Source organism: Chanodichthys erythropterus, chromosome 12, assembly GCF_024489055.1.
Source record: "Chanodichthys erythropterus isolate Z2021 chromosome 12, ASM2448905v1, whole genome shotgun sequence".
In the NCBI taxonomy this organism is placed as follows: domain Eukaryota; kingdom Metazoa; phylum Chordata; class Actinopteri; order Cypriniformes; family Xenocyprididae; genus Chanodichthys; species Chanodichthys erythropterus.
Window position 1 is genome coordinate 42,169,913 of NC_090232.1, and position 24,908 is coordinate 42,194,820.

At 37.4% G+C, this 24,908-nt stretch overlaps 1 protein-coding gene across 20 annotated transcripts in view; it reads left to right on the plus strand.

The window, feature by feature from the left end:
* Window positions 1-24,908, plus strand: part of LOC137032030 (nuclear factor 1 X-type-like) — a 126,412-nt gene that overhangs the window by 64,020 nt on the left and 37,484 nt on the right. For 17 of the 20 annotated variants that reach the window (XR_010896648.1, XR_010896649.1, XM_067403497.1 and 14 more), the window contains exon 3: window positions 1,605-2,136. Coding sequence is in view for 18 of the 20 variants with exons in the window: in XM_067403497.1 (XP_067259598.1) it covers window positions 1,605-2,136 (532 nt within the window). In the remaining 2 variants the exon portion in view is untranslated. Of the gene's footprint in view, window positions 1-235; window positions 1,032-1,604; window positions 2,137-14,066; window positions 14,190-24,908 lie in introns of those variants that run through there. The other 3 variants (XM_067403506.1, XM_067403503.1, XM_067403502.1) reach the window with 3 other exon arrangements.

Genomic DNA, 24,908 nt, shown 5'->3' on the forward strand with positions numbered 1-24,908 from the left:
ATTAATGTGCTCTGGACTTTGCAGTTGCACAAGATAGGAACTTGTTAATTTGGCAAAGTAAGGAGCCAACCCACTGACCGAACCCTACACTATCCCCCCCCTCGCTCTCGCTCCGTCTCTTTCACCCTCCCTCCATCCCTGCCTCCCTCCCATTCAGCCCTTCAAGCGTGCGTATTGGCTGAGCGATCGGGCACCCGGTGCCAAATAGGTGGGCTCAGCTTCGCGCTGGCACACTCTGAGGCAATGGATAGGAAAAGAGCATGGAGAGGAAGAGAGAGATAGAGTTGGAGAGGAAAAAGGGGAAAAAAAGAAGCTTCTATCGGGTTTGCCAGCGGTCGTACGCGCTCTTCCAACATTGATTCGGTTCTCTCGTTTTTTGTTTTTTTTTTGCGCTCTCCATTCGCTCCTCTCTACCCCCTCTCTTTCTCTCTGTCTATCTCCCATTCTCTGTCTATCTCTCGCTCTCTGTGAGTCGAATGCAGAGCACGCATATCTGAACAAACACCACTTACTGCTTTGCCAAACATTTTTTCTCTTTGTTGCGGTATTTGTGTATTTATTTGTGTACGTTTTTTCTCTAACAGTGAGTACAATACTTTTTGATTACGAGCAGTTTCATTGTCCGCCGCCTTGTGTTCATATGTAATTTGTATTTTTTTATTTTATTTTCGTTTTTGGTGACTGGCAAAATCCCCATTTTTTTTTTCCTAACTTTTTTTTCTCTCTCTCATTTCCCCCCTGTTTTGTATATTAAATATTTCTCTCTTGCATTTCTTGTTTCTCTATCTCCAGAGCTATGCCACTGCTTGGCTCCTCCAAGATTTTTTCTTCTTAATCGACTGGACATTTTTACAAAATTTGACCTTTTTTGAAATCTTTTAAATTCTTTACCTTGATAATTTTGTGCAACAACAAACAAACAAAAAAAAAAATCTACTAATAAGCGGGGCATGTAGGGTCGAGTTGAGTGCCGAGAAGACATTTCACTTGTTTTTCCACTCCAGCAGGGTTTATGATGAAAGTGCAGAATGGTAACTATTTCATTTTGCTGTTTTGCTGCATGTCTTGAATGTTTTGTCTGTGGCGTGCTGATTCTGTGTCTGTGTGGCGATGTAGTTTGGATCAGGACGCGCGGTAGCAGGGGTTGGTTGTGCGGTTTGGCACAAGCGACAGTGAGCAGCTGTTGCGGACTCTTTAAGTCTGTCCCTCAAAAACATCATTGTCTGTTTTGAACTGAGAAAAGGATCTCTTGAAATCCAACAATGTCAGTGTAAAAAAGAGAAATGTAGAAGAAAAAAAAGCAAGGTTACATTTTTAGTAAAAATGCAGACTATAATTTTATTAAATACTTTGTTAGGAATTCTTGTTAAATCGAAGTTAGCGTTGCAGTATTTGTATTTATGTGATGCTTATGATGGATATTTGAGTGTGTATGTATGTATGTGTGTATGTGTGTGTGTTTGTGATCCTCACAAACACACACTCATACATTTCCCGTACCTTCCTTGGCAGAGCGTCGCCGAGCCAAGCGCGCTCTCATGCTCCGCAATTCTAACGTCTTCTCCCCATCCCTCCTCTCTCCCTCCCTCTCTCCATCCCTCCAGGATGAATTCCATCCCTTCATCGAGGCTCTCCTCCCGCACGTGCGGGCTTTCTCCTACACCTGGTTCAACCTGCAGGCCCGCAAGCGCAAGTACTTCAAAAAGCACGAGAAGCGCATGTCCAAGGACGAGGAGCGTGCCGTCAAAGACGAACTCCTGGGCGAGAAGCCCGAGATCAAGCAGAAGTGGGCGTCGCGGCTGCTGGCCAAATTGCGCAAGGACATCCGGCCGGAGTTCCGCGAAGACTTCGTGCTCACCATCACGGGGAAGAAACCGCCGTGCTGCGTGCTGTCCAACCCCGACCAGAAGGGCAAGATCCGCCGCATCGACTGCCTGCGGCAGGCCGACAAGGTCTGGCGCCTGGACCTGGTGATGGTGATCCTGTTTAAGGGGAGCCCGCTGGAGAGCACGGATGGAGAGAGGCTGGTCAAGTCCCCGCAGTGCTCCAACCACAGCCTGTGCGTGCAGCCGCACCACATCGGAGTGTCCGTCAAGGAGCTGGACTTGTACCTGGCCTACTTCGTCCACATGCCAGGTCAGTGGGTTACACTCTCTTTCTCTGTCCTACAGCTACTTAGACTTGAACGTGTTTATTTAAGAGGGGTCAGAATTCAGGGTAAGGTGACACCCCCCCCATAACCATCACCATCACATCCAGCACACATATAAACACTTGATTTGAGCGTCTGTGTTCTGCAGCCAGAGCTGAAATTACTCCTCAAATAGGTTTCCCACGGTCATGGAAAAATCTGGGAATGAAAAACTAATTTTAAAAATCATGCAAATATATGTATTTAAGCCTGTATGGAAGAAATCCTATCAAACTGCATTCAAACCGCAGGATGATTTTGTGCTTTTTAGAGACATTTGTACACTAATAAGGTTGTTAAAACTATAAATGCGTGGCATTTAAATTTAAATCCTTTCAGAAATTTAAAACTGGAATAATTCATGGAAATTAGTTGGGAACCCTGCTGAAATGTGAATAACTAGTCCAGAATAAATCGAATGCATTTCTGCCATTGCTTATTTAATGAATTTCTTGAGGTAATTTCATCTTTTTTGTGATGTTTTATTGTTTATGATATTATTATTTCTTTTGTTTTGTGATGGTGCTTAAAAGATATAGTGTTTTGGTTGTGTTTACGAGAGAAGACAAAGCGGCTGGCCTCATTTCTTCAGTGCCATCCTGTTTTCTCATTGGCAGTGTGTTTTAGAGCCGTATCATTTTAGTGTGTGTGTGTGTGTGTGTGTGTATTCATGGATAAGTTACCAGCACAGTCTCATGCGCTTATTGCCAAACACGGTTTCTGACACGGCTAACACTCTCTCTGACGCACACAAGATCGGCCAAACACACTCAGGCCAACAGCTCTATAATACTGTGATGATTACAGATCTGAAATTTCATTTTTTCCCTGTTGTTGCTAAATCATTTTAATTTTATAACATAGCAAACAAACCACAATTTTGGAACCAAATTGAAAAGATCTTCAGTTAAAAACATTAAAGCGGCCATTAACAAAATACAAGCAGTTGAATTTTAAACCGCCACTGCCGAGCTGAACAGTTTCTCAGTCAGTGTACGCACCGGTTCACTCTGTGCCCAGCAGGGTTGGCCATCGCGCTGCCCGTTCAGAATGTTTGCTGCTGTACTGCGGTCTTATCTTATCAGGCTAATTCCAGTGTGCACTGCCACTTTTATCAGGCTCCAAATAGCCCCGGCGGAGACTGGCACCCTGCAGGGCAGCCGTGCAGAATCCCGGGGCCCGTGGCGTCCTGTGCCAGAGCTCAGGGGGCCTTTCTCAACCCCAGACGCACACAGTTTCCATGCATGCTCTGCTCTGGTTCAGGGCATTTTTCTTGTAGTTATCTTATTTTTGTTCTTGATTTTAAATTGCACATTCCAAACTAAAACCACAATTATCCTAATTTGAAATAGCTTGACAGTTGAAATCAGGTATTTGTTGTGCGTGCCAAATAATATCTCTGCATTCTTTGTTTGAATGCTATGGCTCAGCTGTTGAATTTATTTGTTTTGCTTTGTCTTTAATTTGTCCTTGTGATTGTTTATTCGCAGCACAAACTCTTTGTTTATCATTATTAAATGTGGCCTTCATTGTCACGCTCTCAAACCGAGGATTCTTCTTTTGTGTCCATAAGAAAGCAAGAGAGAACAAGAGAAAGGACAGCTTCGGGAGTCGCTTCAGTAATTGCTCTAGTTGGCACTATTGCAATGCCTTTGGTGCGGGAAGATCCGTGTTTGCGTGTGAGTGTGTGTTCTTCTATATATGGTTTATGAGGACACAAATGTGTTTAATGACATGGGTATTACAACTTAAACATGGTTTACAAGGACACATCCTGTTTCCTCGTAAACCAAATGGCTTGAAAACATACTAAACTGATTTTTTTGAAATTTAAAAAAATGCCAAAGGTTTTCTGTGATTGGTACACTATAAAAAAAAATATTATTATGATTTGCTATCACATTTTTTTCTTTTGTCAAATCAACTTCAATAATTAATGTGGTTCAGATAACATAATGTTTTGAGTTTTTGTTGATTAAACCTATTACCTTCATTGTATTAACTCATTTTTTTTAATTTCAATGAACTCAAAATTAAACTAACAAATTTTTTAAGTTAAATCAACAATTCGGGGTAGGTTTAGTGTCCCAACCAGACGCGATGCGATCAGATTCATGCGACAAACGATTTGTCCACACCTGAGGCGATAATGCCAATCAAAAATCACAGCCAATCAAAAAGAGCTTGTGGGCGGGTTCTCTCGGCAATCGCAACTAATTAAATAAGTAAATAACCAAATTCATGAATATTACACCATTTTAACATTATTAAAATTACATACTGAGTTACTGAAACAATCTTTGTCATATAATACACTTGTCTGTTGACAGTTTGAACATTCTTGTTTCATTTTATGTATTTTGAAGATCTGAGGTGACTTGTCCATTGTTGCTTTCAGTATGGCTATAAAAGACAAAAAATGATTATTCAAAGAAGACGCTTTTAACATTAAATAAAGCACACAAGCAGTACCTGAGATCGTCATTGCCATATACTTTGTGTTGCTGTTCCAGCCGTGACATCGAAGAAAAATAGAAACCGTTTCTGAAATAGAATCATCGCGTGTCGCCATCGTGGCTAGTTAGGACAAAAACTCTGATTAACGTGTGTGTGTGTGTAAAACTATGAGTGTGTATGAACTTTTTTTTTTGAGTCTCTTTTTTTCAACTCTCTCTCTTGCCATTTTAAAACACAGAGAGCTAGCTAACTGTTCACTTAAAATGTTTTTGTTCAGTACTTCACTAAGTTAAACCAATTTTTTTCTTGTTAATTCAGTGATTGGTTTCTGTTGTGTTAGACTTTGTTTGTTATTAAACCCATTTGTCTGCATCGTATTTTAACTTGCTCGTGAGACTCTTAAAAAAATGGATTGTCAGAGTTTGAGCCCAGGCCCAAATCTTTAACCGCTACCCTCGTGTGTTTAACAGGTTTTTGGGATCCGACTCGAAAATGTTCCATACTTCACTAAATTTAGGCTTATTTTTGTCTGTGAATGAAGTGCGAAATGAATAGTTTATTTAAGACTCTAAGTAATAAACCAGGAGTATTGTGGAGGTAAATGTGTTTTAAAAGTGTTTCCATTGAGATTGGTGGTGATTATGGAGAAAGTCGTCCTAATGGAGGGAAGTGGCTTTTGGGTGAGGAGAATATTAATTTTATATCCAGGGATGTATTGTTAGTGCTGCTAATATATCGTCATCATTTAAACCTTTCCCTGCTTTGACACTCCACTCAGGAAATTTGATATTTAACCATTGAAGAGGTGTGAAAAATGTGCTTTATGCCATTTTATGTGTTTAACTGCAGCTCTTTAGAAATAAAAATGCCTGTTAAATGGAGGAGAAAAATCTGTGCATGCTGGTGGATTTATTTCTGCTAGATTATTTTGTTCTACAATATATATTGTTTTAATAACTTAATTATTACACAGCTAATTATTATTGATAAATCCTTGTTATTTCTTGTTTTCTGTCAATAATGCTTTTTTTTTTTTTTTAGTAATAATGACTATTTTTCAATTGTTTAACTATGAAAAAAGTAATTGATTTAAAGGCATGACCGCTTTCTGAAACGAAAGAGATTTTCTCTGTCTGGATGCAGCATTGTGGGAGTGTTTTGTTTGGAAATGAAATGTTTGGAATAGCTGTTAAACAGATTATTTCAGCAGTCGTCATTCACTTCGAGCCAGTGTACATAACGCGTCTCTCTTTCTTTCATCGCTCTTTCTGCTTCCAAGTGACTCCTCTGTCTTTCTTTGTCTCCGTCACTCTTCCTGTCTTCCTGGCTCCTTCTGATAGTCTGATAGACTGTTGAAATGGAAGGAAAATCCTCCTCCTTGGGTCATAGGTCAGATTGCGCTTGTCGCTCTGTAAGAGAGATTCTTATTTGTAGAGAATCTCCTCACATCCTTTTCCGTAGTCCTACTTTTCTCCTATATTTAGGACTGCGCTCGGCTCTGACTCACCTGGGCTTCTTTGGGTTTTCTGCTTAAATATGCCACCACAGCGCTATTATGCTTCCAGGATTTCTAGACTATTTTTTGTGATTTTTTTTTTTTTTTTTTTTTGTGCTTGATTCATTCCACTGGATTTGTTCAAGAAAGACAGACGTGAAGTATAACTGTAGATCTCTTTCTCAGCTCTCTACTCACCGGAGACATTTATGGGCTTTTTAAGAGCACAAAGGAAGGATTGTAAAAGTGAAACACATTAACAAACAAACCAGTGTCAGCTCTACTGAATGAGCACCTGCTTTTAAACTCTACAGGAGGGACAGACTGAGAAAGAAAAGTGAAAAACTGAAACTGAGAGTAACAGAAAGAGGCAAATGTTTTCGCTTCTCAGTTGCTGGTCTTTCTTTCGTTTTTTTTTCTATTAGTGTCAAGCATGAAATCTGTCTGTTTACAATAGCACTCAGCAATATATTTACAATATATCAGGGATTATTTTGCCGATTATAAAATAATTAACAACTGAATATCAATCCTTATCCTACAACAAGCAAATATGAGGGATCATTTATTACCAAAATGTATTATTTTAGTAAGTTCTGTTCATTTCTGTCAATCAGTTCAAATTGATTTATGTATGTATTTATTTATTTATTTATTTATTTATAAAGTCCTTGCATGCATTTTTCATGTTTTAATAAAAAATTATAAAGGGAAATAATGCCGTTTAACACATTGATTCATTATATTGCTGCATATAAATGAAAAAAAAAACTCATCGAGTTCATTCAGTGAAAACTAGTATGAGAAATATGCTTTGATTAAACTAGTTATATTACATTTTTTAATTAAACATTTTCAACGTACACTCTAAAAAATGCTGGGTTAAAACAACCCAAGTTGGGTTGAAAATGAACAAACCCAGCAGTTGGGTTGTTTTAACCCTCCTAATGGACTGCTTTAATCCAGTGGTTGGGTTAAATGTTTGCCCCACCTGCTGGGAGGATTTATTTATAACTCAACTATTGTTTAAAAATTACTATTGCTTGCTTAAAAAATTAACATTTTTTAATATATTTAATAAATTAACATTTATTAATAAGCTTAATTAATAATAAACATTTATTAAATTGCTTATTAATAAATGTTCACCTTTTGATTATTATTGTTTCCTCTAGTAATTCTGTCTGATTTTTAATTTCCAACCTATTTTGGGTTCATTTTAAGCCAGCCATACAGTCATTTTTAAACAATAGTTGGGTTAAATAAAACTGCCCAGAAGGTTGGTTGAAACAACCAAATTGCTGGGTATGTCCATTTTCAACCCAACTTGGGTTGTTTTTAACAATAACAATAGTGTAATTTTATATAATTTGCTCTGGAAAAAAAATATATATATATATATTGAAAATGTTTTGAAAATGTTAATTAATTTTAAAAATGTTGTCATATGCTGAAAGATGATCAGAATACTGAAAGATTTACAAAGAAAGTAAAAAAGCATTTGCGTGTTTCTGGAGAGTGAGAGAGAGAGAGAGAGAAAGTAATGTGGCCCACTCACAACGACTCTGGTTACGAGTCAGAGAACACAATGCCGAGCTCAGTAACAGCACAGGCCTACTCATTACACACACACACACACACACAACGCAACAGCCGTGGAAAGCCAAGCCATAACTCAAATCTATAGGAGTAGAAGTTCTGCATTAGTGCTGTTAGATTGAATTCTCATGGAGCTCATTAGATAAAACCTCTTTAGAAAGAGGAGAAAGGGATGATCAAGATCGCCAAGGGGCGAGAGAGAGGGAGACGGAGAAAAGGCGAGGGAACGGGGGCAGCCTCGTCTGCCATTTTTTGGCACCCTGTATGGTGAGCTCTATGTAGAAGGTGCCAGAACCTCATCGCTGCCAACCTCTCTCCCTCTGATCCTTTCTTCCTCTCCCTCTCCCTCTCTTTTCACCCATTCTCTGCGGCTCTCTCGGGGGGCTCAACCCCAGCGTCGCCCCCGTCGTCTCGATATGTCCTCCGATTTTCAGCTTAACAGTTACGTCAATTATTTTTTTATACAATTAGATTTTTGTTTTGGATATTTGCATGGACGTGTGCGGGGAGGTGGCACTTGTTTGCTTGCTTTTTTTTTTTCTCAATCGACTTTGTAGGACATCTTAGACAGTTTCCTCTCATTAATTGGAATCAAAATCTGGTTCCTAAACGATTCCTTTTCTTTCAGTACTTTTGAAGAAACCCTTCTTTCAAAACATAATTTTAGTTATTGAATAATTAGTATTAGTTTAGTATATTATTTATATATATATATATATATATATATATAACATTGTAACAGGTTCAGTACAAGACTGAAAGTGACCTGCAGTTCAGTGAATGAGTCAATTAATACATTTGGTCCGATTCACTGAATGAAAGAGTCATTAGACCGAATCAGAATGATAACTATGGGTTTGTGAGTCCTTTCCAAACATTCATTTAAGGTGCTCTTAGTAATTTTGTGTAATGTTGCAATGTTGTTGATGCAGCATGATTCAAAAGCTTTCAACTGATGTCCTTTTTTTTTTCAACTGATTCCATATTTTGATTTCAAAAAGCTTTGAAATGACTAATCACAGTTGTAAGCAATGAATAATTCATTTCATGAGAAAAAGTTTCCGATGAGGGGACGAGTACCAAGATAAAACAAGTAAAGTATTCAGTCACATGATCTCAAAATGTCAGCCTCTATGATGCAACATGCTACATGTTAAATCAAATTATTTTATTTAGCTACTCTAAGTCTTAATCTCATGCAAATTAACATTTAGTACTGTTTGTTTTTTTGTGTAAAACTTTTTAATGTGGGAAAAAATAACTGGGTGCACCTTTCAATAGAACCGGCTGTTGTAAATCACTGGTCATGCTGTATGTTTGTTCATTTCTTTCGCTGTGACGCTGTAAATTTCTCTTAAAAAAAACACACACACACACACACACACACACACACACACACACACACACACACACACACACACACACACACACACACACACACACACACACACACACACACACACACACAGGTCTTTCAGAATAATCTGAGCCATTTCTCAAAGGTCAGTTTCTGTGAGTCTCTCATGGGCTTCGCAATTCCAAACTTTTCCTCTTCCAGCAGATGCTTGAAGGGCACAAAACTCAGTGGCTCGTCTTCCTTCGTGAAAGGCCGAGCCGTCATAAATAAATTCTTGCCGGTGTTACTTACAGAATGTGAAAGAGAGAAGGTGTTGGTTTTTTTTGCAGCTCCTAGTAAGGGAAAACGTTTGACAAGCACAACAGAAACACAGCGAATCAATTCTGGCATGCATTTGTGTGTAAGGGAATAGGCCTGGAAAGCAGTTTGGACACAGATCTAGGCCGCCCGTCTCGGTGAGCGGGAAAGAACGCAGAGAACAAGGGATGAAACCGGAGAGAAAACGGCAAGGAACAGGGGGATGGGATAACAAGGGAAAGAAAAGCTGTTTGTGTGTGTGTGTCTGTGCTTTTCATAATAAGAGTGTGAAAAATAGGCCTGTAAATGAGAGTGTGTAAAGCTTCATGGCTCTCAGCTCCAGAAAGCCCCATTCATCAGACGGGAGCATCTTCCCGCTCTTAAAACAATGAAAGGCAAACCCCCCCGTTCTGTCAGAGCAGAGGAGAGTCTGTCGTTTGTTTACAGAGATAACAGGATAAACGAGAGAAAGAGAGAGTGCGAGAAATAAAGTGTGTGTGTTTTTGTGTGCCGAGACAGAGGGCCCCTGTATGCCACCGGATGAAGTGATGGTGGGATAGCGCATGATTAGTATGTTAATAGGCAAATATAAAGTGTTTGTGTGTCTGTGTGTGTTTGCATTAGATCACTCCGGGCCTTATACATATGCATCAACATACAGAAGCGTTTTTGTTTGTGCACTTTGGGTGTGTTGAGCTGTGTGTGTTTAATTATGAGTTCACATCGAAGAATCGGTGTGTATTTGCATACGTACATGTTTTGGCATACATTTGAGAGCATGTGTGTGAGTGTGTGAGTGCCTTTGGCACCTGTTGGTCTCTGTGGTGTTCAGATTTTGATTTCCTCCTTTTGCTACTTTTATTTATTTAAAACCCCCATAAAGTAGCTTGACAAGACATTTTACTTTATGCATTACTTTGTTAAAAAAGGCTTTAGTTACGACTAGGGTTGTCAAAAGTCGGTAATGAAATTTTAAAAATGTGACAGTACCAGCATTTCCCCCTAGCATTTTGAGCGCTGTTGCCCTCGGTGAAGAGCGTCAAAGATTTCTATTTACAACATGTTTTTGAAGCGTTGATCATTGTACCCAATCGCATATCTGTTGAGCATGTGAACACAATGGCCAATCAGAGGTGTTTAAAGGGGTCATGAATTGATATATAAGAGGTCATCGTACTATAAGAATATCCTGTTAGTCCAATAAAAGCTTTTATTGACACCAGGCCCAATGGTTTGTAGTGAGATGAGGAGGAGAGAAGAGCAATACAGGACTAAAAATAACATTTCCTTTCAAAGGATCCTAATGCTAGGAATATGGTTGTTTATTTAAAAAACAAAACATTTATTTATTTGTATTTGGTACATTTCACTGTGGATTCTTTGGTAAATCAACTGCATTATTTTTACGATATGGACTCAACAGTAATGCAACATGTAGTAACTGTTAATTCTAATGCCTGATCTGATATGTAATGATTCATGTACAGTCAGATATTTTTTTGTTTATGTGTCAGGAAATCAAACCAGTCACTAAACGGTCAACTTCACGTTGTTACTCTTAGTAGGATGAAAATAATCTGATATTTAAGCGATGGTTAACTTATACATAGAAAGCGTTCAAAGAACGTTCCCTTAACAATCGCTGGAGCTGTCTGTCAAACTGCGCGAGTTTATCAGTGACTGATTTCTGGACTCCCTTTTTATTCAAGGAATCTCTTAGTTACATGGCATTTGAACTGTTAGTTATGATAAAAGCATTCGTTAGTTTGCAGAAATTGAGTTGCAATGACGAGATCACTGCTTTCATGCGCTCAACAACATGTCTGTGATTGGCTGTTTTCATGCCACGATAATGCCATAGATCTAAATATAATGCTATCATCAACACTTTTCACGATTAGTTAAACTTGAGAGCTGTAAGAGTAAAAATGTGCTTAAAGTTTTTGAGGGAGTGATACTTAGCTATTTCACAGGCAATGATGTTGGCCAATCACAACAGTGGGCGTTTACACTGAAATCTCACAGCAGACACGTTAAAATCAGGGTAGAAAAAAGCCTTTTATTTCTAAATTATGATGTAAAAAAAAGCATACTAACGTTATAATTGCACCCCAGGAAACATTATAAAACAAGATAAACAATGCAGTTCATGACCCTGAATCTGCTCAACAGCGCTCAAAATGCTAAGGGGAAATGCTGGTATTGTCACATTTTTAAATTTTAACTACCGACCCTAGTTACGTCACAGAAAATACATTTGTTGTAAATTCTGCTAATTTTTTAGTTTAAAATTTTATTACCTATTAACATGCACAATGTGTATTGATATTCCTCAAACATTCTGATTAAGGTTTGTTTTATTCAGAAATGCTGTGATTACATTTTCTGACTATTAAAAATGGTTCATGCCTTTATCATATACATTTTCCAACACAACATGAATGCAGTATTAACCCCTAAAAAGTACTAAACACTCTAAAGTACTTTTTTTTTAATTTATTGTCACCTTTGATCAATTGTAAGCAGCCTTGCTGAATGAAAAATTTAAATTAAAGAAAAAAATCTTACTGATTTTCACCATAAAGTCTGTAACAGAGTTTTCTAACAAAACAACAACAAAAAAATCTGTGGTGACGGCAGTCCCACACAAACACATGCTCCGCCTCCACAGTCCATTGGCAGTGATGGGATTGGCTTTGATTTAGGCTGGTGTCATGGCAACCAAATAACCCAACATACCTTGTCTGCGCTCCATTCAGGGTTCTATAAGGCCAGCGGCAGTTCACATGCAATCAGTGGCCGAATGTCGGGATAGACATCATTTCTCTCAGATGGGTTTTTAAGGGTAATATCTTAAGTACCACATCAGTGAGAAGGAGAGGGAGAGAGAAATATACGTTTACAAATATAGAGAGGAAGGATTTGAGCGTCACGCATATTTATGTAGCATGGCTAGTTGCCCAGAGCTGCCTCCTACACGTGAGAAAGAAAGAGAGCGCGTCCATAATAAACGACTGTACAGTTCTCTATTTTGAACCGCACCATTCGTCTCGCATGAATATTCAGCTGCATGCATATGATTTGCAATCTTTCTGTCACATTAAAAAACCCTGCAGCTATGAAGGAAATATCTATCTGTAGGCCACGTTCAGTCTCAGAGCCAAACTAATACCACCTTACGCTATTCACACCAGCTCTCTGGATTTTACCAGAGCTCAGGAACGTTTATTTATTTCACTTTCGCAATCTTTCTCGTTTTGCAAGCAGTCTCACTGGCACTGGGACGTTTACACACACACATTGTGCAAACAAAGATAGTGGTTTTGCATGGCACAGTTCAAGGATTTTATTTGGTTTTCTGTAACTGCAAACAAATTTGAATATCTGCTCTATCCGTTGAAAGCCAAATATTCACGCTGACCAGAAACCTCTCAAATGATTTGTTAAATTGTACAGTTGTTTCGTCTGTGCAATTGTGTGCATGTACAGTAAGCGAGGGAGACTACAGCAGTATTTATACAGTGATATTTAGCATAAACATTTCAGGTTTTAGTGTCCTTGCGGAGATGTTTAGTGTTGGCAAAACCTTGCCTGTAACAGTGTATGCCTGCGGGGGATCTGGTCAGGAAATTTTAGCATTACAGTATAAGCATTTGGCTTTAAATGATGCTGAGCAATGTTTAAGCATGCCACACACACACACACACAGAATATTTCACATCTGGCAGGGAGCATGTGTTGGTCTTATTTGCCGAATGCACACAAACGTTCTGGCTGGCTCTGCTGCGGGCCTCTCTCCTGCGTGTGTTTAGAAAGAACAGATAAATGTTGTACATTTTATTATACTTATTCCCTTTATATATTTCGCTGTCTGGCGTGTAGCTCATATGGACTCTATAAATATGACTGGGCAATATGACTAATATCTTTACTGTAAAAACAGTAATATAGTGTCAAAATATTTCAATTTCTTTCTCTTTTTTTTTTTTACATTTTCTAATTGTTTTCTAATTGAAAGTTGTAATTTATTCCTGTGTTCAAAGCTGAATTTTCAGCATCATTACTCAGTCTTCAGTGTCACATGATCCTTCAGAAATCATTCTAATATGCTGATTTGATGTTTATTTGATCTAATTATTATTTGATCTTATTATTATCTATGTTGAAGACAGTGTTTATTATATTTATTTATTATTATTATATAGCACTGATATTGATTTCTTTAAAAAAAACTTTCTGACCCCAAACCTTTGAACAATATTTTATGTTCTTAGCTTTCAGTTTGTGTTTTTATGTGTATAAAATATGCAGTTTTGTGTTTATTATTATTATTATTATTTTTGCAAAGGGTTTAGGTTTAGTCTGCACAAGTTATAAAAGAAAAAGTAGACAAAAAATCTTTTAGACAGCTAAATAAATGCGTGTGTGTGTGTGCGCGCTAACCTTTGGTATTGGAGCGGATCCCTTGATTAAAGGAAGTGTTTAGACACATACAGACAAATACAAGAGTGATATCTGGATCATGCTCTTTCATGCTGTGTGTGTCTGTGTTTTTGAATTCTTGTGTGTGTGTATGTTTGTTTCTGTGAGTGTATTTGTGTCTGTACTGATTAGGATTAACTGCCTTTTTATCTTTAGCCCTCTTAACCTCTCTCTGTCTTTCTCTCTAGAGTTTTTCCTCTCTTTGACACATACTCAGACGTTTGACGTACTCTGTCACACAGGTGTGTGTGTGTGTGCAGGGTTTGATGTGTTTGCAGTGCCCAGAAGTGTTCTGTGTAAGTAGAATTGGGTCCTTTAAGGTTGGCATAGTTTATGAGGAGGGTGTGAACTTGTGAGCATGATACAAAACAAATAAAATATGCCAAATCCTTTTAATGGATGTCTTGATATATTGTATTGAATTGAATCCATTCCTCCAAGTACCAACTATTAAGTGCTCAGTTTTAGTTAAATAGTTTTATTTTGAAGCACCTGGGAGGTATTCCAGAAAGCAGGCTATGTGAAATACCTGGGTTTGTTTAAGAGTAAGTAAGCGGATAACCTCAACTTTTGGTTCCAAAAACTGGAGCAGGTTATGTTCCAGGGTTAGTTTGCTTAAGAGGTATTCAGATGCATGTTATTTTTAAATTATAATTAAATTATTAAATTATAAATAAAAGTTTCATAAGGATAAAAAAATTATCTTCGCCGATGCTATAAACTATATAGGGAGCCCTTACTTGAACATTATGCTACCACAACATTACTCTATAAGTTCTAGCAGTGATGGTTCTATAACATTATTATGAGAGCTATAGCATGTTACTTTGAGAGTTCTAGAACATTAAAAGGTATTACTCTGAGGGCTCAGCATGGTACTCTGAGGTTTCTAGAACATTATTCTGAGGGTTCTAGCAGTGGGGGTTCTACAACACTGAGAGCTACAACACATTACTCTGAGGGTTCTAGCATGTTATTCTGAGGGTTCTACATTATTAAGTGCTATACAGTAGCATGTAACATTGTGCTGAGGGTTCTAGAACATTACACTGAGAGTTCTAGCAGTGAGGGTTCTAAAACATGACAGCTTAAAGCATGTTACTTTGAGAGTTCTAGAACATCGAAAGGTGTAGCACATTACTCTGAGGTTTCTGGAACATTACACTGAAGGTTCTAGAACCTTATTCTGAGTGTTCTAGCAGTGAGGGTTCTACAACACTGAGAGCTGTAACACATTACTCTGAGGGTTCTAGCATGTTATTCTGAGGGTTCTACATTATTAAGTGCTATACAGTAGCATGTAACATTGTGCTGAGGGGTCTAGAACATTACTCTGAGTGTTCAAGCAGTGAGGGTTCTAAAACATGACAGCTTAAAGCATGTTACTTTGAGAGTTCTAGAACATCGAAAGGTGTAGCACATTACTCTGAGGGCTCTAGCAGGGTACTCTGAGGTTTCTAGAACATTACACTGAAGGTTCTAGAACATTATTCTGAGGGTTCTAGCAGTGAGGGTTCTAAAACATTATGAGAGCTGTAGCATGTTACTTTGTCAGTTCTATAACATTGAGTGCTATACAGTAGCATGTAACATTGCTCTGAGGGTTCTAGATCATTATTTTGAGAGTTCTAGAACATTACTCTAAGATACCTAGCACATTACTCTGAGAGTTTTAGAACGTTACAGAACATGGTTCTGGGAGTTCTACATTACTCCACGGGTTCTAGAACACTTTAGAACATGATTCTGAGTTCAAGAGGTCAAGTTGATTGTAGAATTCTCGGATGGGGGTGAGTGTGTGCATTCACCGCAGCTGTCACCAGAACATGTGTGTGTGAACAGACTTTAGTAGCACATGAGAACCTCAATATTCTTTAGTAACTATCAGAGCTCAGCAGAGGTGATGGACTTTAATCCAGTGTTTGATCACACACAGAACTGAGTGAGGAATTCTGAGAGCAGAACACACACACACACACCATCCCTCTGAATATTTACAAGTCATGGCTTGACACGGAAGGAAGTCAGACGGAGAAAGAGAGAATTGGAAGGTTGAAGGCAACGGTTAAAGATCTGATGAGAGAAATCAGAGACCGAATTAAGAGGGGCAGAGAACGTGACGAGCTCTAGTGTCAAAGGAAAGCGCTGTGGATGTGTGTGTGTGTGTGTGGTGGGTTTTCTAAGGTCACAGTGCAGAATATCACATTGGAATGTGGAATGCTGAAACACTGCCAACACAAGCACATCAACTACACACACACTGTACTCTCTCTCCACTCCCCCTCTCTTGACTCAGTCATTTGTGTTATGAAAAGTGCTTTAGTATGTGCATTATGTCCAGTCTGAGAGCTCTGTATACGTTATACATTAGACACAGTGTATCATGCACACATACTGGATCAAACCGTGTGTCAGCCACATGCTCACATTGCGAGAGCCCAGGACTGCTCTTCATTTACAATATTTCTCTCTCTGCTGTTTGTTTACTTTGCAGGTAAATCAGATCGCGTACACACACACATATGTTTAATGTTCTCCAAGGGCTTCAGGGACTCTGTATTTTTTCTTCTTCCCAATGGCACAAGCACAAAATTTTGTGGTATAAAAACCAGCAGAGAGCGCCTTTAAAAAATAAGGAGAGATGAAGGAAACGGTAAAAAAGTGGCGTCTCCTGCCAAGAAAATGTTCCATGAGCCCTTAATGTTATAGCCAAGGAGGAATACAAGTCAGAAGGCACATTTGCAATCGATTTAGTATTCACAGAGTGAGCTGTGAAGCAGAACGTCTCTGGACAGGTAGGAAAGGTATGGAGGATTAAAGAGAGACTGAAACTTTGGAGTTTTAATACCGAATGATTTTACTATTATTTTACTTCTGAGCACTGTATACACGTACATAAAACACCAGTGGCACTGTTAAACACATTAAAAATGTATTTTAGTTACACGTTCCATGTACTTACTATAGTAATAACATCAAGTTATGCATAATTACATGCAATTAACCCTAAACCAAACCCTAATCATAACTCTACCCTACAGTAAATACATGTTGTTAATTAATATTACTCAGTTCTTAAATGTTTAATTGCACTGTAAGAAGGACAAGTTAAAATAAAGTGTAATCAATATCTATCTATCTATCTATCTATCTATCTATCTATCTATCTATCTATCTATCTATCTATCTATCTATCTATCTATCTATCTATCTATCTATCTATCTATCTATCTATCTATCTAAATATATAAACATATATATATATATAATATGTATAGTTTGGGGTCAGTTTAAATGTCTTAAAAAAAGTATCTTCTGCTCACCAAGGCTGCATTTATTTGATCAAAAAAGCAGTAAAAAAGTAATACTGTGAAATATTATTATTACAATTTAAAATAACAGTTTTCTGTTTGAATATACAGTATTGTAAAATGTAAGATTCCTGTAATTCTTGTAATTTGTTTTCTATATTATCAATGTTGAAAACAATTGTGCTGCTTTTTTTATCAGAATTTCTTTGAATAGAACATTCAAATTTATTTTAAATAGATTTTTATTGTAATATTATAAATGTCTTTTTCACTTTTGATCAATTTACATGCTGGCTGAATGAACATCAATTACTTAAAAAATCTTACTGACCCCAAACCTTTGAATGTTCAAAGAAATTGAATAATTAAAGGGTTAAAAGGGATTTAAGGGAATAAAGAAAAAGAATTAAGAATGGTAAAAAGTTCTAGGTCTAATTGTAGCCTAGCTGCGAATGTGAAGTAATCCATTTAAACTCTTTGCAAATAATATTTTATTTAAAAATATGCACTTTCACTCTTATTTGTATGTATAATGTGTCAAAAATGCAAAACGTTTCTTGTCACATTCAGTTGTGAATGATATGGCTCATGTAAAATATAGCATATTTTCAATTCCAAATGGCCAAATTGCAATCACAATTTGGCCATTTCTAATTATTAGGGGGAACTTATCCCCCTCAATGCCTATGGTGGTTACAGCCCTGGTGTGTATATATAGTTTGTAATGTAAGCACAGTTTTTTTTTTTTCTCATACTGGCTCACACTTCTTCAAGCATATAACTTTTGACTGGTGGTACGCATGTGTAAGTGTTACATGTGTGTATTTGACTGTGCAGCGGTGACGTGTTCTCTCCGTAAGTTCAGTATGATGAAGATTTTCCATACAGGAGCATCAGATAGCTTCACATCTGAGAAAACGATTCTTTCCGTGTGCTTTCTCACTCTTTCGCTCGCTGTCTTCATGTTTCCGTACCTGTGTGTGCGCATATGTGTGCGTTCGTGGGTGTACTCGCTGTAGGCGCTTCTTAACCAGCAGGGGACCGCTGGCACCACAGGGGCTCCTTGTTTGGTCTAAGATTGATTCTTACAGTTCGTGTATGTGTTTATGTGAGTGTAAGAGAGAGTATGGTATTGCTGTAGAGGATAGTAATCGTGCTTTGGCCTTCCCAGATGAGAGTAATTTATACCTGCTCACATGCTCAGAAGATTTGCAGGGTCCAATGAAATCATCGGAGAGGGAGACATCTGAGAGGAAATGTAGCGGAGAAAAACCTACAGCCGGTTTATTTCTATATAACACACCACTTTCTTTTTTTCAGTTTGGACTAAGAGCTTGGAAAAAATGACTGGAAGGATGGAAAAAAGAGAGTTATAATGTACAGTGAAAGAAAGAAACCCCATGCAGAAGACAAATAAATAAAGCCTCTCTCTGAAGCACATGACAGACTCTACTTAAAATAACCTTTTTATATTTTATGATGCATAATGGTCATTTCTCTACTGTTGTACACCATTTTAAATCGCCTTTTCCATAACGCTGGTTTCTCAAACTAGGGTTTGTGAAATGATGAAAAGTTGATAATTAAATTATACAAACGTAAAATAAAGTACTTTCTAAAAATGGAACAATTTTTATTTGTTTTCCTGCATGTCATGTGACCATTAACCAACATCAGAGAACTTTGCGTCATCACATTATCAAAATATTAACTTAAAATCTCAGTTAATGAATATTTTAGGTTAATTGGGTTTGGCTGACTAAAAACGTTAAAAAAATTCCTTCTCTAAATCATGTAATACTGCCTTATATGTAATTATACTACCAACCTTTTGGAACAGGCTTTGCGTCTGGAGTGATGCCTTAAAATAATGTCTACGTAGGCAGCTCGATAGATTCTGGAAAAGAGCCATACTGTAAATAAACAACAAACAGGACAAGGACAACAGACCCGAGTGTGAGTGTGATGGTCTGCCGACAAGCAAGTGTGTGTGTGTGTGTGTGTCTGTCTCAGTGTCACTGATGACTGGCAGTGTCATCCTTCCCAACACAAGATGTCTTTCTCTGGACTGTGCTGTCCACCCATCACACATTTGTGTCGTTTGTTTTCATTGCAGCCAATTTCTCACTGTACTTGTTCTTCGTCTGCAGTCCCTCGCAGCAGTGACATCATATGCAAAGTAGCAGGAGGGTCTGCATTACTGGAGCCTCAATCACTTTTCCTTTTCACTGTTTGTCTCACAGTTTAACTCTTTCATGCATGTTTTAGATTTGGCAAACACTAGGGCTGCTAAACTGGGGTCAGAATTTTTTAAAAAGAAATTACTTTTTTTACAGCAAGGATGCATTAAATTGATCGAAAGTCACAAACTATAAAAAGTTACTATAAAATTATATTTCAAATAAATGCTGTTCTTTTGAACTTTCTATTTATCAAATAATCCTGAAATATCACAGTTTCTACAAGAATATCAATGCTTCCCACACATAGACTTTACTTGGGCGGGCCGCCCACGTATAATAACGGCCGCCCAAGTATATTTGGAGACACATTTTTGCTTTTATTATTTTTATCCTCTTATACTTTTATATCCGCGCAAGATAATGAAACCATCCACGCTCAATTAACTAGTAGTTTCATACCTGCTCGTTATGTGTGCGTCAGAACTGTTTACTCCCGCTGACATTCCCACAGGCGCTGCATTTTGGAAAGTCACAAGGGGGCGCTGTTGTGTGTTCTACAAGCTCGCGCAACAGTGCTTCAGACTGCTTCAAAGTGATTCTCAATCAATGAAAAGCGCAGATTTATGCCAAGCGATTGCTAATGAACTCAAGTTGATGAATTATTACAAAGTCTACTTCATGGCCTTATATAAAATGTTTTAGACGATTGTAAGAATCTGAAGGATCAGCCTGCAATAGTACAGACATTTCAAAATAATAGTACCTGTGTATTTCGTGCTTGTTTATAATTAAAAGTCACACGCTAAGTTCTTTTTCTTTAGGGCATTATTGGTATTTTGGGTACACAATAAATTGTATTTAATTTGATTTCCATTTAATTCATAGTAAATTATTGTAGTCTCTCCCACAGGAAGAAAAGACTAAGAACATTATTTGACACATATATTATTCATTTTATAAATTTTACTAGTAAAATCTGTGTCCCATTCACTGAGAGAGACACTATACGACAGCAAGGAGAATATAGGAAAAGGTGAACCATTTAAATGCTGTAATTTTGAATAATTTACAATGCATAATATTAGTATGTAATTAAATGTAATATGCTATGTAATTAAAATTAATTTAAATAAATAAAAATACTGTTAAAAATCACACATTGTTTGTTTGTCACATGTAGTAGACCATTTTTGTGCCGTGGGTAATAGGAGGAATTTTCGCCCGGCTACCACCGCAAGTATATTACAAACCTGTGGGAAGCACTGAAAATGAACAGCACAACTTTTTTCAACATTGAATTAAAATCAGATCATCATATTAGAATGATTTCTGAAGGATCATCTGACAGTGAAGACTGGAGTAATGATGCTAAACATTCAGCTTTGATCACAGGAATAAATTACATTTTAAAATATATTCAAATAGAAAACAGTTATTTTAAATTGTAATAATATATTACTGTTTTTACTGTACTTTTAAATAAAAAAATGCAGCCTTGGTGAGCAGAAGAGACTTCTTTCAAAAACATTTAACATTTAAACATTTCAATCTTCCTAACCCCAAACTTTTGAATGGTAGTTTAAGTAATATATGCTTTTGTTAAACGTCCCATCTGGAGCTGTTGAGAAGGTCATTTACTCTCAAACAGGACCTGTCAAATTAAATGTTTGTTTAAAACAGTGAATAGTGTTAAAAGTAACTAACTAATTGCATGTTAACATGTTCATTTCACAGCAAAACCATTTTGAGTTTGGTAAGCACACGTTGGATGCTTCTGGAAGTGTATTCTTCTAACAGTTTACATAAACCACATGATAATTACCTCTAATGTTCTGAGGGGAAAGACTTGCCCTCTGGAGAGTGATGTAATTATACAGAGCTGTGTGTAATTATTCATTCATTCATTCATTCATCATTCACAGACAATCAGAGCTCCTAAGATGAGGTTCTCCTGAGAAGAGGAGTTAATTCTTCATGTATTTTAAAGTAATTCAATTATCCCTAGACGTTGTGATTGAACTCTGTTTTGAGCTGCTCTGTGATTCTCGTGGGTGATATTTACTGAATGAACTATCTAAACCGAGGGCAAATCTGAGGCAGTGTTAGATGTCAGAGTCTTCTTGCCAGTTAATAAACAAGATGCAAATATGGCTGATGTCACACAGCTGTCCACTTTCCGTTCAATTTCCAGATTTGCTTAAACGCCCTGCTGTTGGATTCCTGCTCTTCTTTCCCACGTGTTTCCCTTTTAATAGACTCCAGGCCACAACTGTGTACTACCATATTCATTAGGAGGCATTATCATATTCCTCCCATTTTGACTCCACAATGCTGTCCCAGGATCTAAAAGTCGATTTTGGTTTCCTCATTGAAAGTGTAATGCTCAAAGTAGAAACGTTTTTTAGTTCTGTATTCCCAACCCCAGTCTGTGTATTATGTAATACGGTGCTGTGTTAGTGTGAAAGTAATCCCTGCTCTTGTTTGAGGAGTGTTTCCTTGGGGGCTACTGAAGCATGTCGTGGGGTCAGAGGTTAATACAACAGCACGTGTGAGGGTCATGCAGACGTGTTAACAATAACAAGCTTGAGGTCAAAGGTTAAAATAGCTGTTAGGCATGGCAGCTGTGTGTGTGTGTGTGCGTATGTGTGTGTGTGCATGCACAATAGGATAATTACTACATGTCAGACTTTTACAAGCTTTGACTAGTAGATTTATACATTTTCTTGCCTTGTAAAACCATGATGAAGTGTTGCTATGTGGTAGTTTAGCATGTTCTGCATAGTTTCTAGAGTGTTTCTAGGATGTTGCTATGGAGTTCTGGGTTGTTGCTAGGTGGTTAGGGCCCACCCACAAGTTTTATTTATCTGACATATGAATATTGTAAGTTTGATTGCTTAGAAGTCTTCAAACTTTTTGATATCATAGACCAATACTGATAAATATTCCATTTCAGTGGACCCAATGAAGGATGCTATGTATTTTCATCTATAAAGAGCCATTTATTCTGTGAAAAAGAGATTTAATGTGTAAAATTATTTTCTATTATGTTGACTCTATCTTTTTTCCCCTACCTGGAGTACTGTTATATAGAGTTAAAGACCTGAAGAGAAACATAAAACTACTGCTGTAAAACTACTGCAGTCTTTAGATGGCAGAATGTGTAATATTTATGTATTTACTTATTTCATTGATTCATTTATTTACTTATTTAAATTAATTGTTTTATTTATTTTTATTAATTAACTTGTTTTATTTATTTTTATTAACAATTTTTTACACCAAATCGATTTTAATTAATACATTTATTTATTTTTATTTACAGATTTATTTAAGTTTTTACATCAAATAGAATATAATAAATTTTATCTATTTAAAAAAAAAAGTTTTACACCAAGTTGAAAAGAATTTATTGGGATTTCCAACCAGTCTTTAGAAAGCAGAATGAATAATGATGTGAATTTATGTATGTATTTTGTCATTTTCTCTAAATTTTTTTACTGACCCCTTAACACTGACTTGTGGCCCACTTGATCTCCCTGGAGCCCAGTTTGAAAATCATTTGAGGCATAATTCATGTCTGCAGCCCAAAAGGGTGAAGAATGTGCCAAAGTTTAATATGTATGGTTATTATTAATATTTCAAAATATCCTTTCCTTCTGTCTCTGTTTCTTTCTCACACACACCCCTGTCTCAAAGTTCTGTTCTGTCTTTGCTCACATTCATCTTTGCTAAGAATATTTATTTGTTTAATTTCTTCAGGGATTCATGTGTATTTTGGCTTGATGTAGAACATCCGTATCTCTATCTAGTCTCTCCATTCTCTCTCTTTTTATGTGTGTTTGTAATATGTTGCGGCTCAGATTAAAAACAGATTTCTCAAGGGCCTCCACTAGACAAGACATTAGACACACACACACAGTCCCATAATTGCACCGTGTGTCTCAGCTTAGTGCCAGTGGTTTGGCAGTAGATTTAAGCTGTGTGTGTGTTTTAAAAGTGCCAACATGCCCAGTGTTATTTTTTCTGTATATCCTCTCAATCCTCCCAAATGATAGACTCCACCACAATCACTTTAAAGTGTGTGTGTGTATGTGTGCTACGATTCAGTCTTACCTAACTGTGTTAGGATGTTATTTAGGTTGAGCTCTGATTGATTGAGATTTGGGCTGTTATGCAACTAAATCCCACATTAAGAGACTAAACACCCACTAACCTTTTGACCTCACGCACACATACTCAATCTCACAACCATTTCAGAACCAGAACCCTGCAGATCCAGATCAACAGTGTATTTGCACAGGCCCAAAACATCTTAAAAACCTCAGAAATCACTGGTTTGTTAGTGTTGAGCTCTTGTCATGTAATGTCTCACCGGTAAAGATGCTTAGTGACCCATGAGAGATCAGTGAGATCAGTCAGTTGTGTGTGTCTGTTTGTGTATAGAAGCGTCAGTCAAGAATTGGTTGTGGCAAGTGAAAAACAAGATTTAGGGGTTTTACAGGTGTAAGGCCAGAACGTATTCTTCACAAGAATGTGAACACACATTCAAGCTACATAAACTTGATTGCACATGTTCTGAAATGTCACACTGCATTTATTGCAACTGTGCTGTTGTGTTGCATTCTTAAAGTTGCTACAGGTAAGACTATAACAACAGTGTAAATTCATTTGCATCACCTTTTAAAGGGTTAGTTCACCCAAAAATGAAAATTCTGTCATTAAGTACTCACCCTCATGTTGTTCCACACCCGTAAGACCGTCGTTCGTCTTCAGAACACAGATGAAGATATTTTTGATGAAATCAGAGAGCTGTCTCCATAGACATCGTTAAAATAGTCCGTGTGACTATAGTGGTTCAACCTAAATGTTATGAAGCGGCGAGAATACTTTTTGTGTGCAAAAAAACAAACAAAAAAATACGTCTTTATTCAACAATTTCTTCTGTTCTGTGTCAGTCTCCGACGCTGTTCACGTGAGCAGCACGATGCATACGTGTGATGCTGACGCAGGAGCCGGCCAATAATAAGTCGGCATTCAGACGTACTGTAGAACACGGAAGTGCTGCACTGCGTTCACTACATCAACAGCATAAGTGTATGACATGGAAGAGAAGAAATTGCTGAATAAAGTTATTTTTGTTTGTTTTGTTTTTGCGTACAAAAAGTATTCTCGTAGCTTCATAAAATTAAGAACCGCTGCAGTTACATGGACTATTTTAGCGATGTCTTTAGTACCTTTCTGGACCTTGAAAGTGGTGGTTAAATAGCTGTCTGTGGAGTCAGTGAGCTCTCGTATTTCATCAAAAATATCTTAATTTGTGTTGAAAAGATGAACGAAGATCTTGTGGGTTTAGAATGACATGAGGGTGAGTGATTAATGACAGAACTTTCATTTTTGGGTGAACTAACCCTTTAATGGCTAGATTGCTCGGTTAAGTCCACGAGTTAGTCAAACTTCACCCATGAGTTAACTTCCACAACAATGAAAAACAAGTGAAATACTCACAGTGCTTGAAATATGTTTGCATACTTGTATA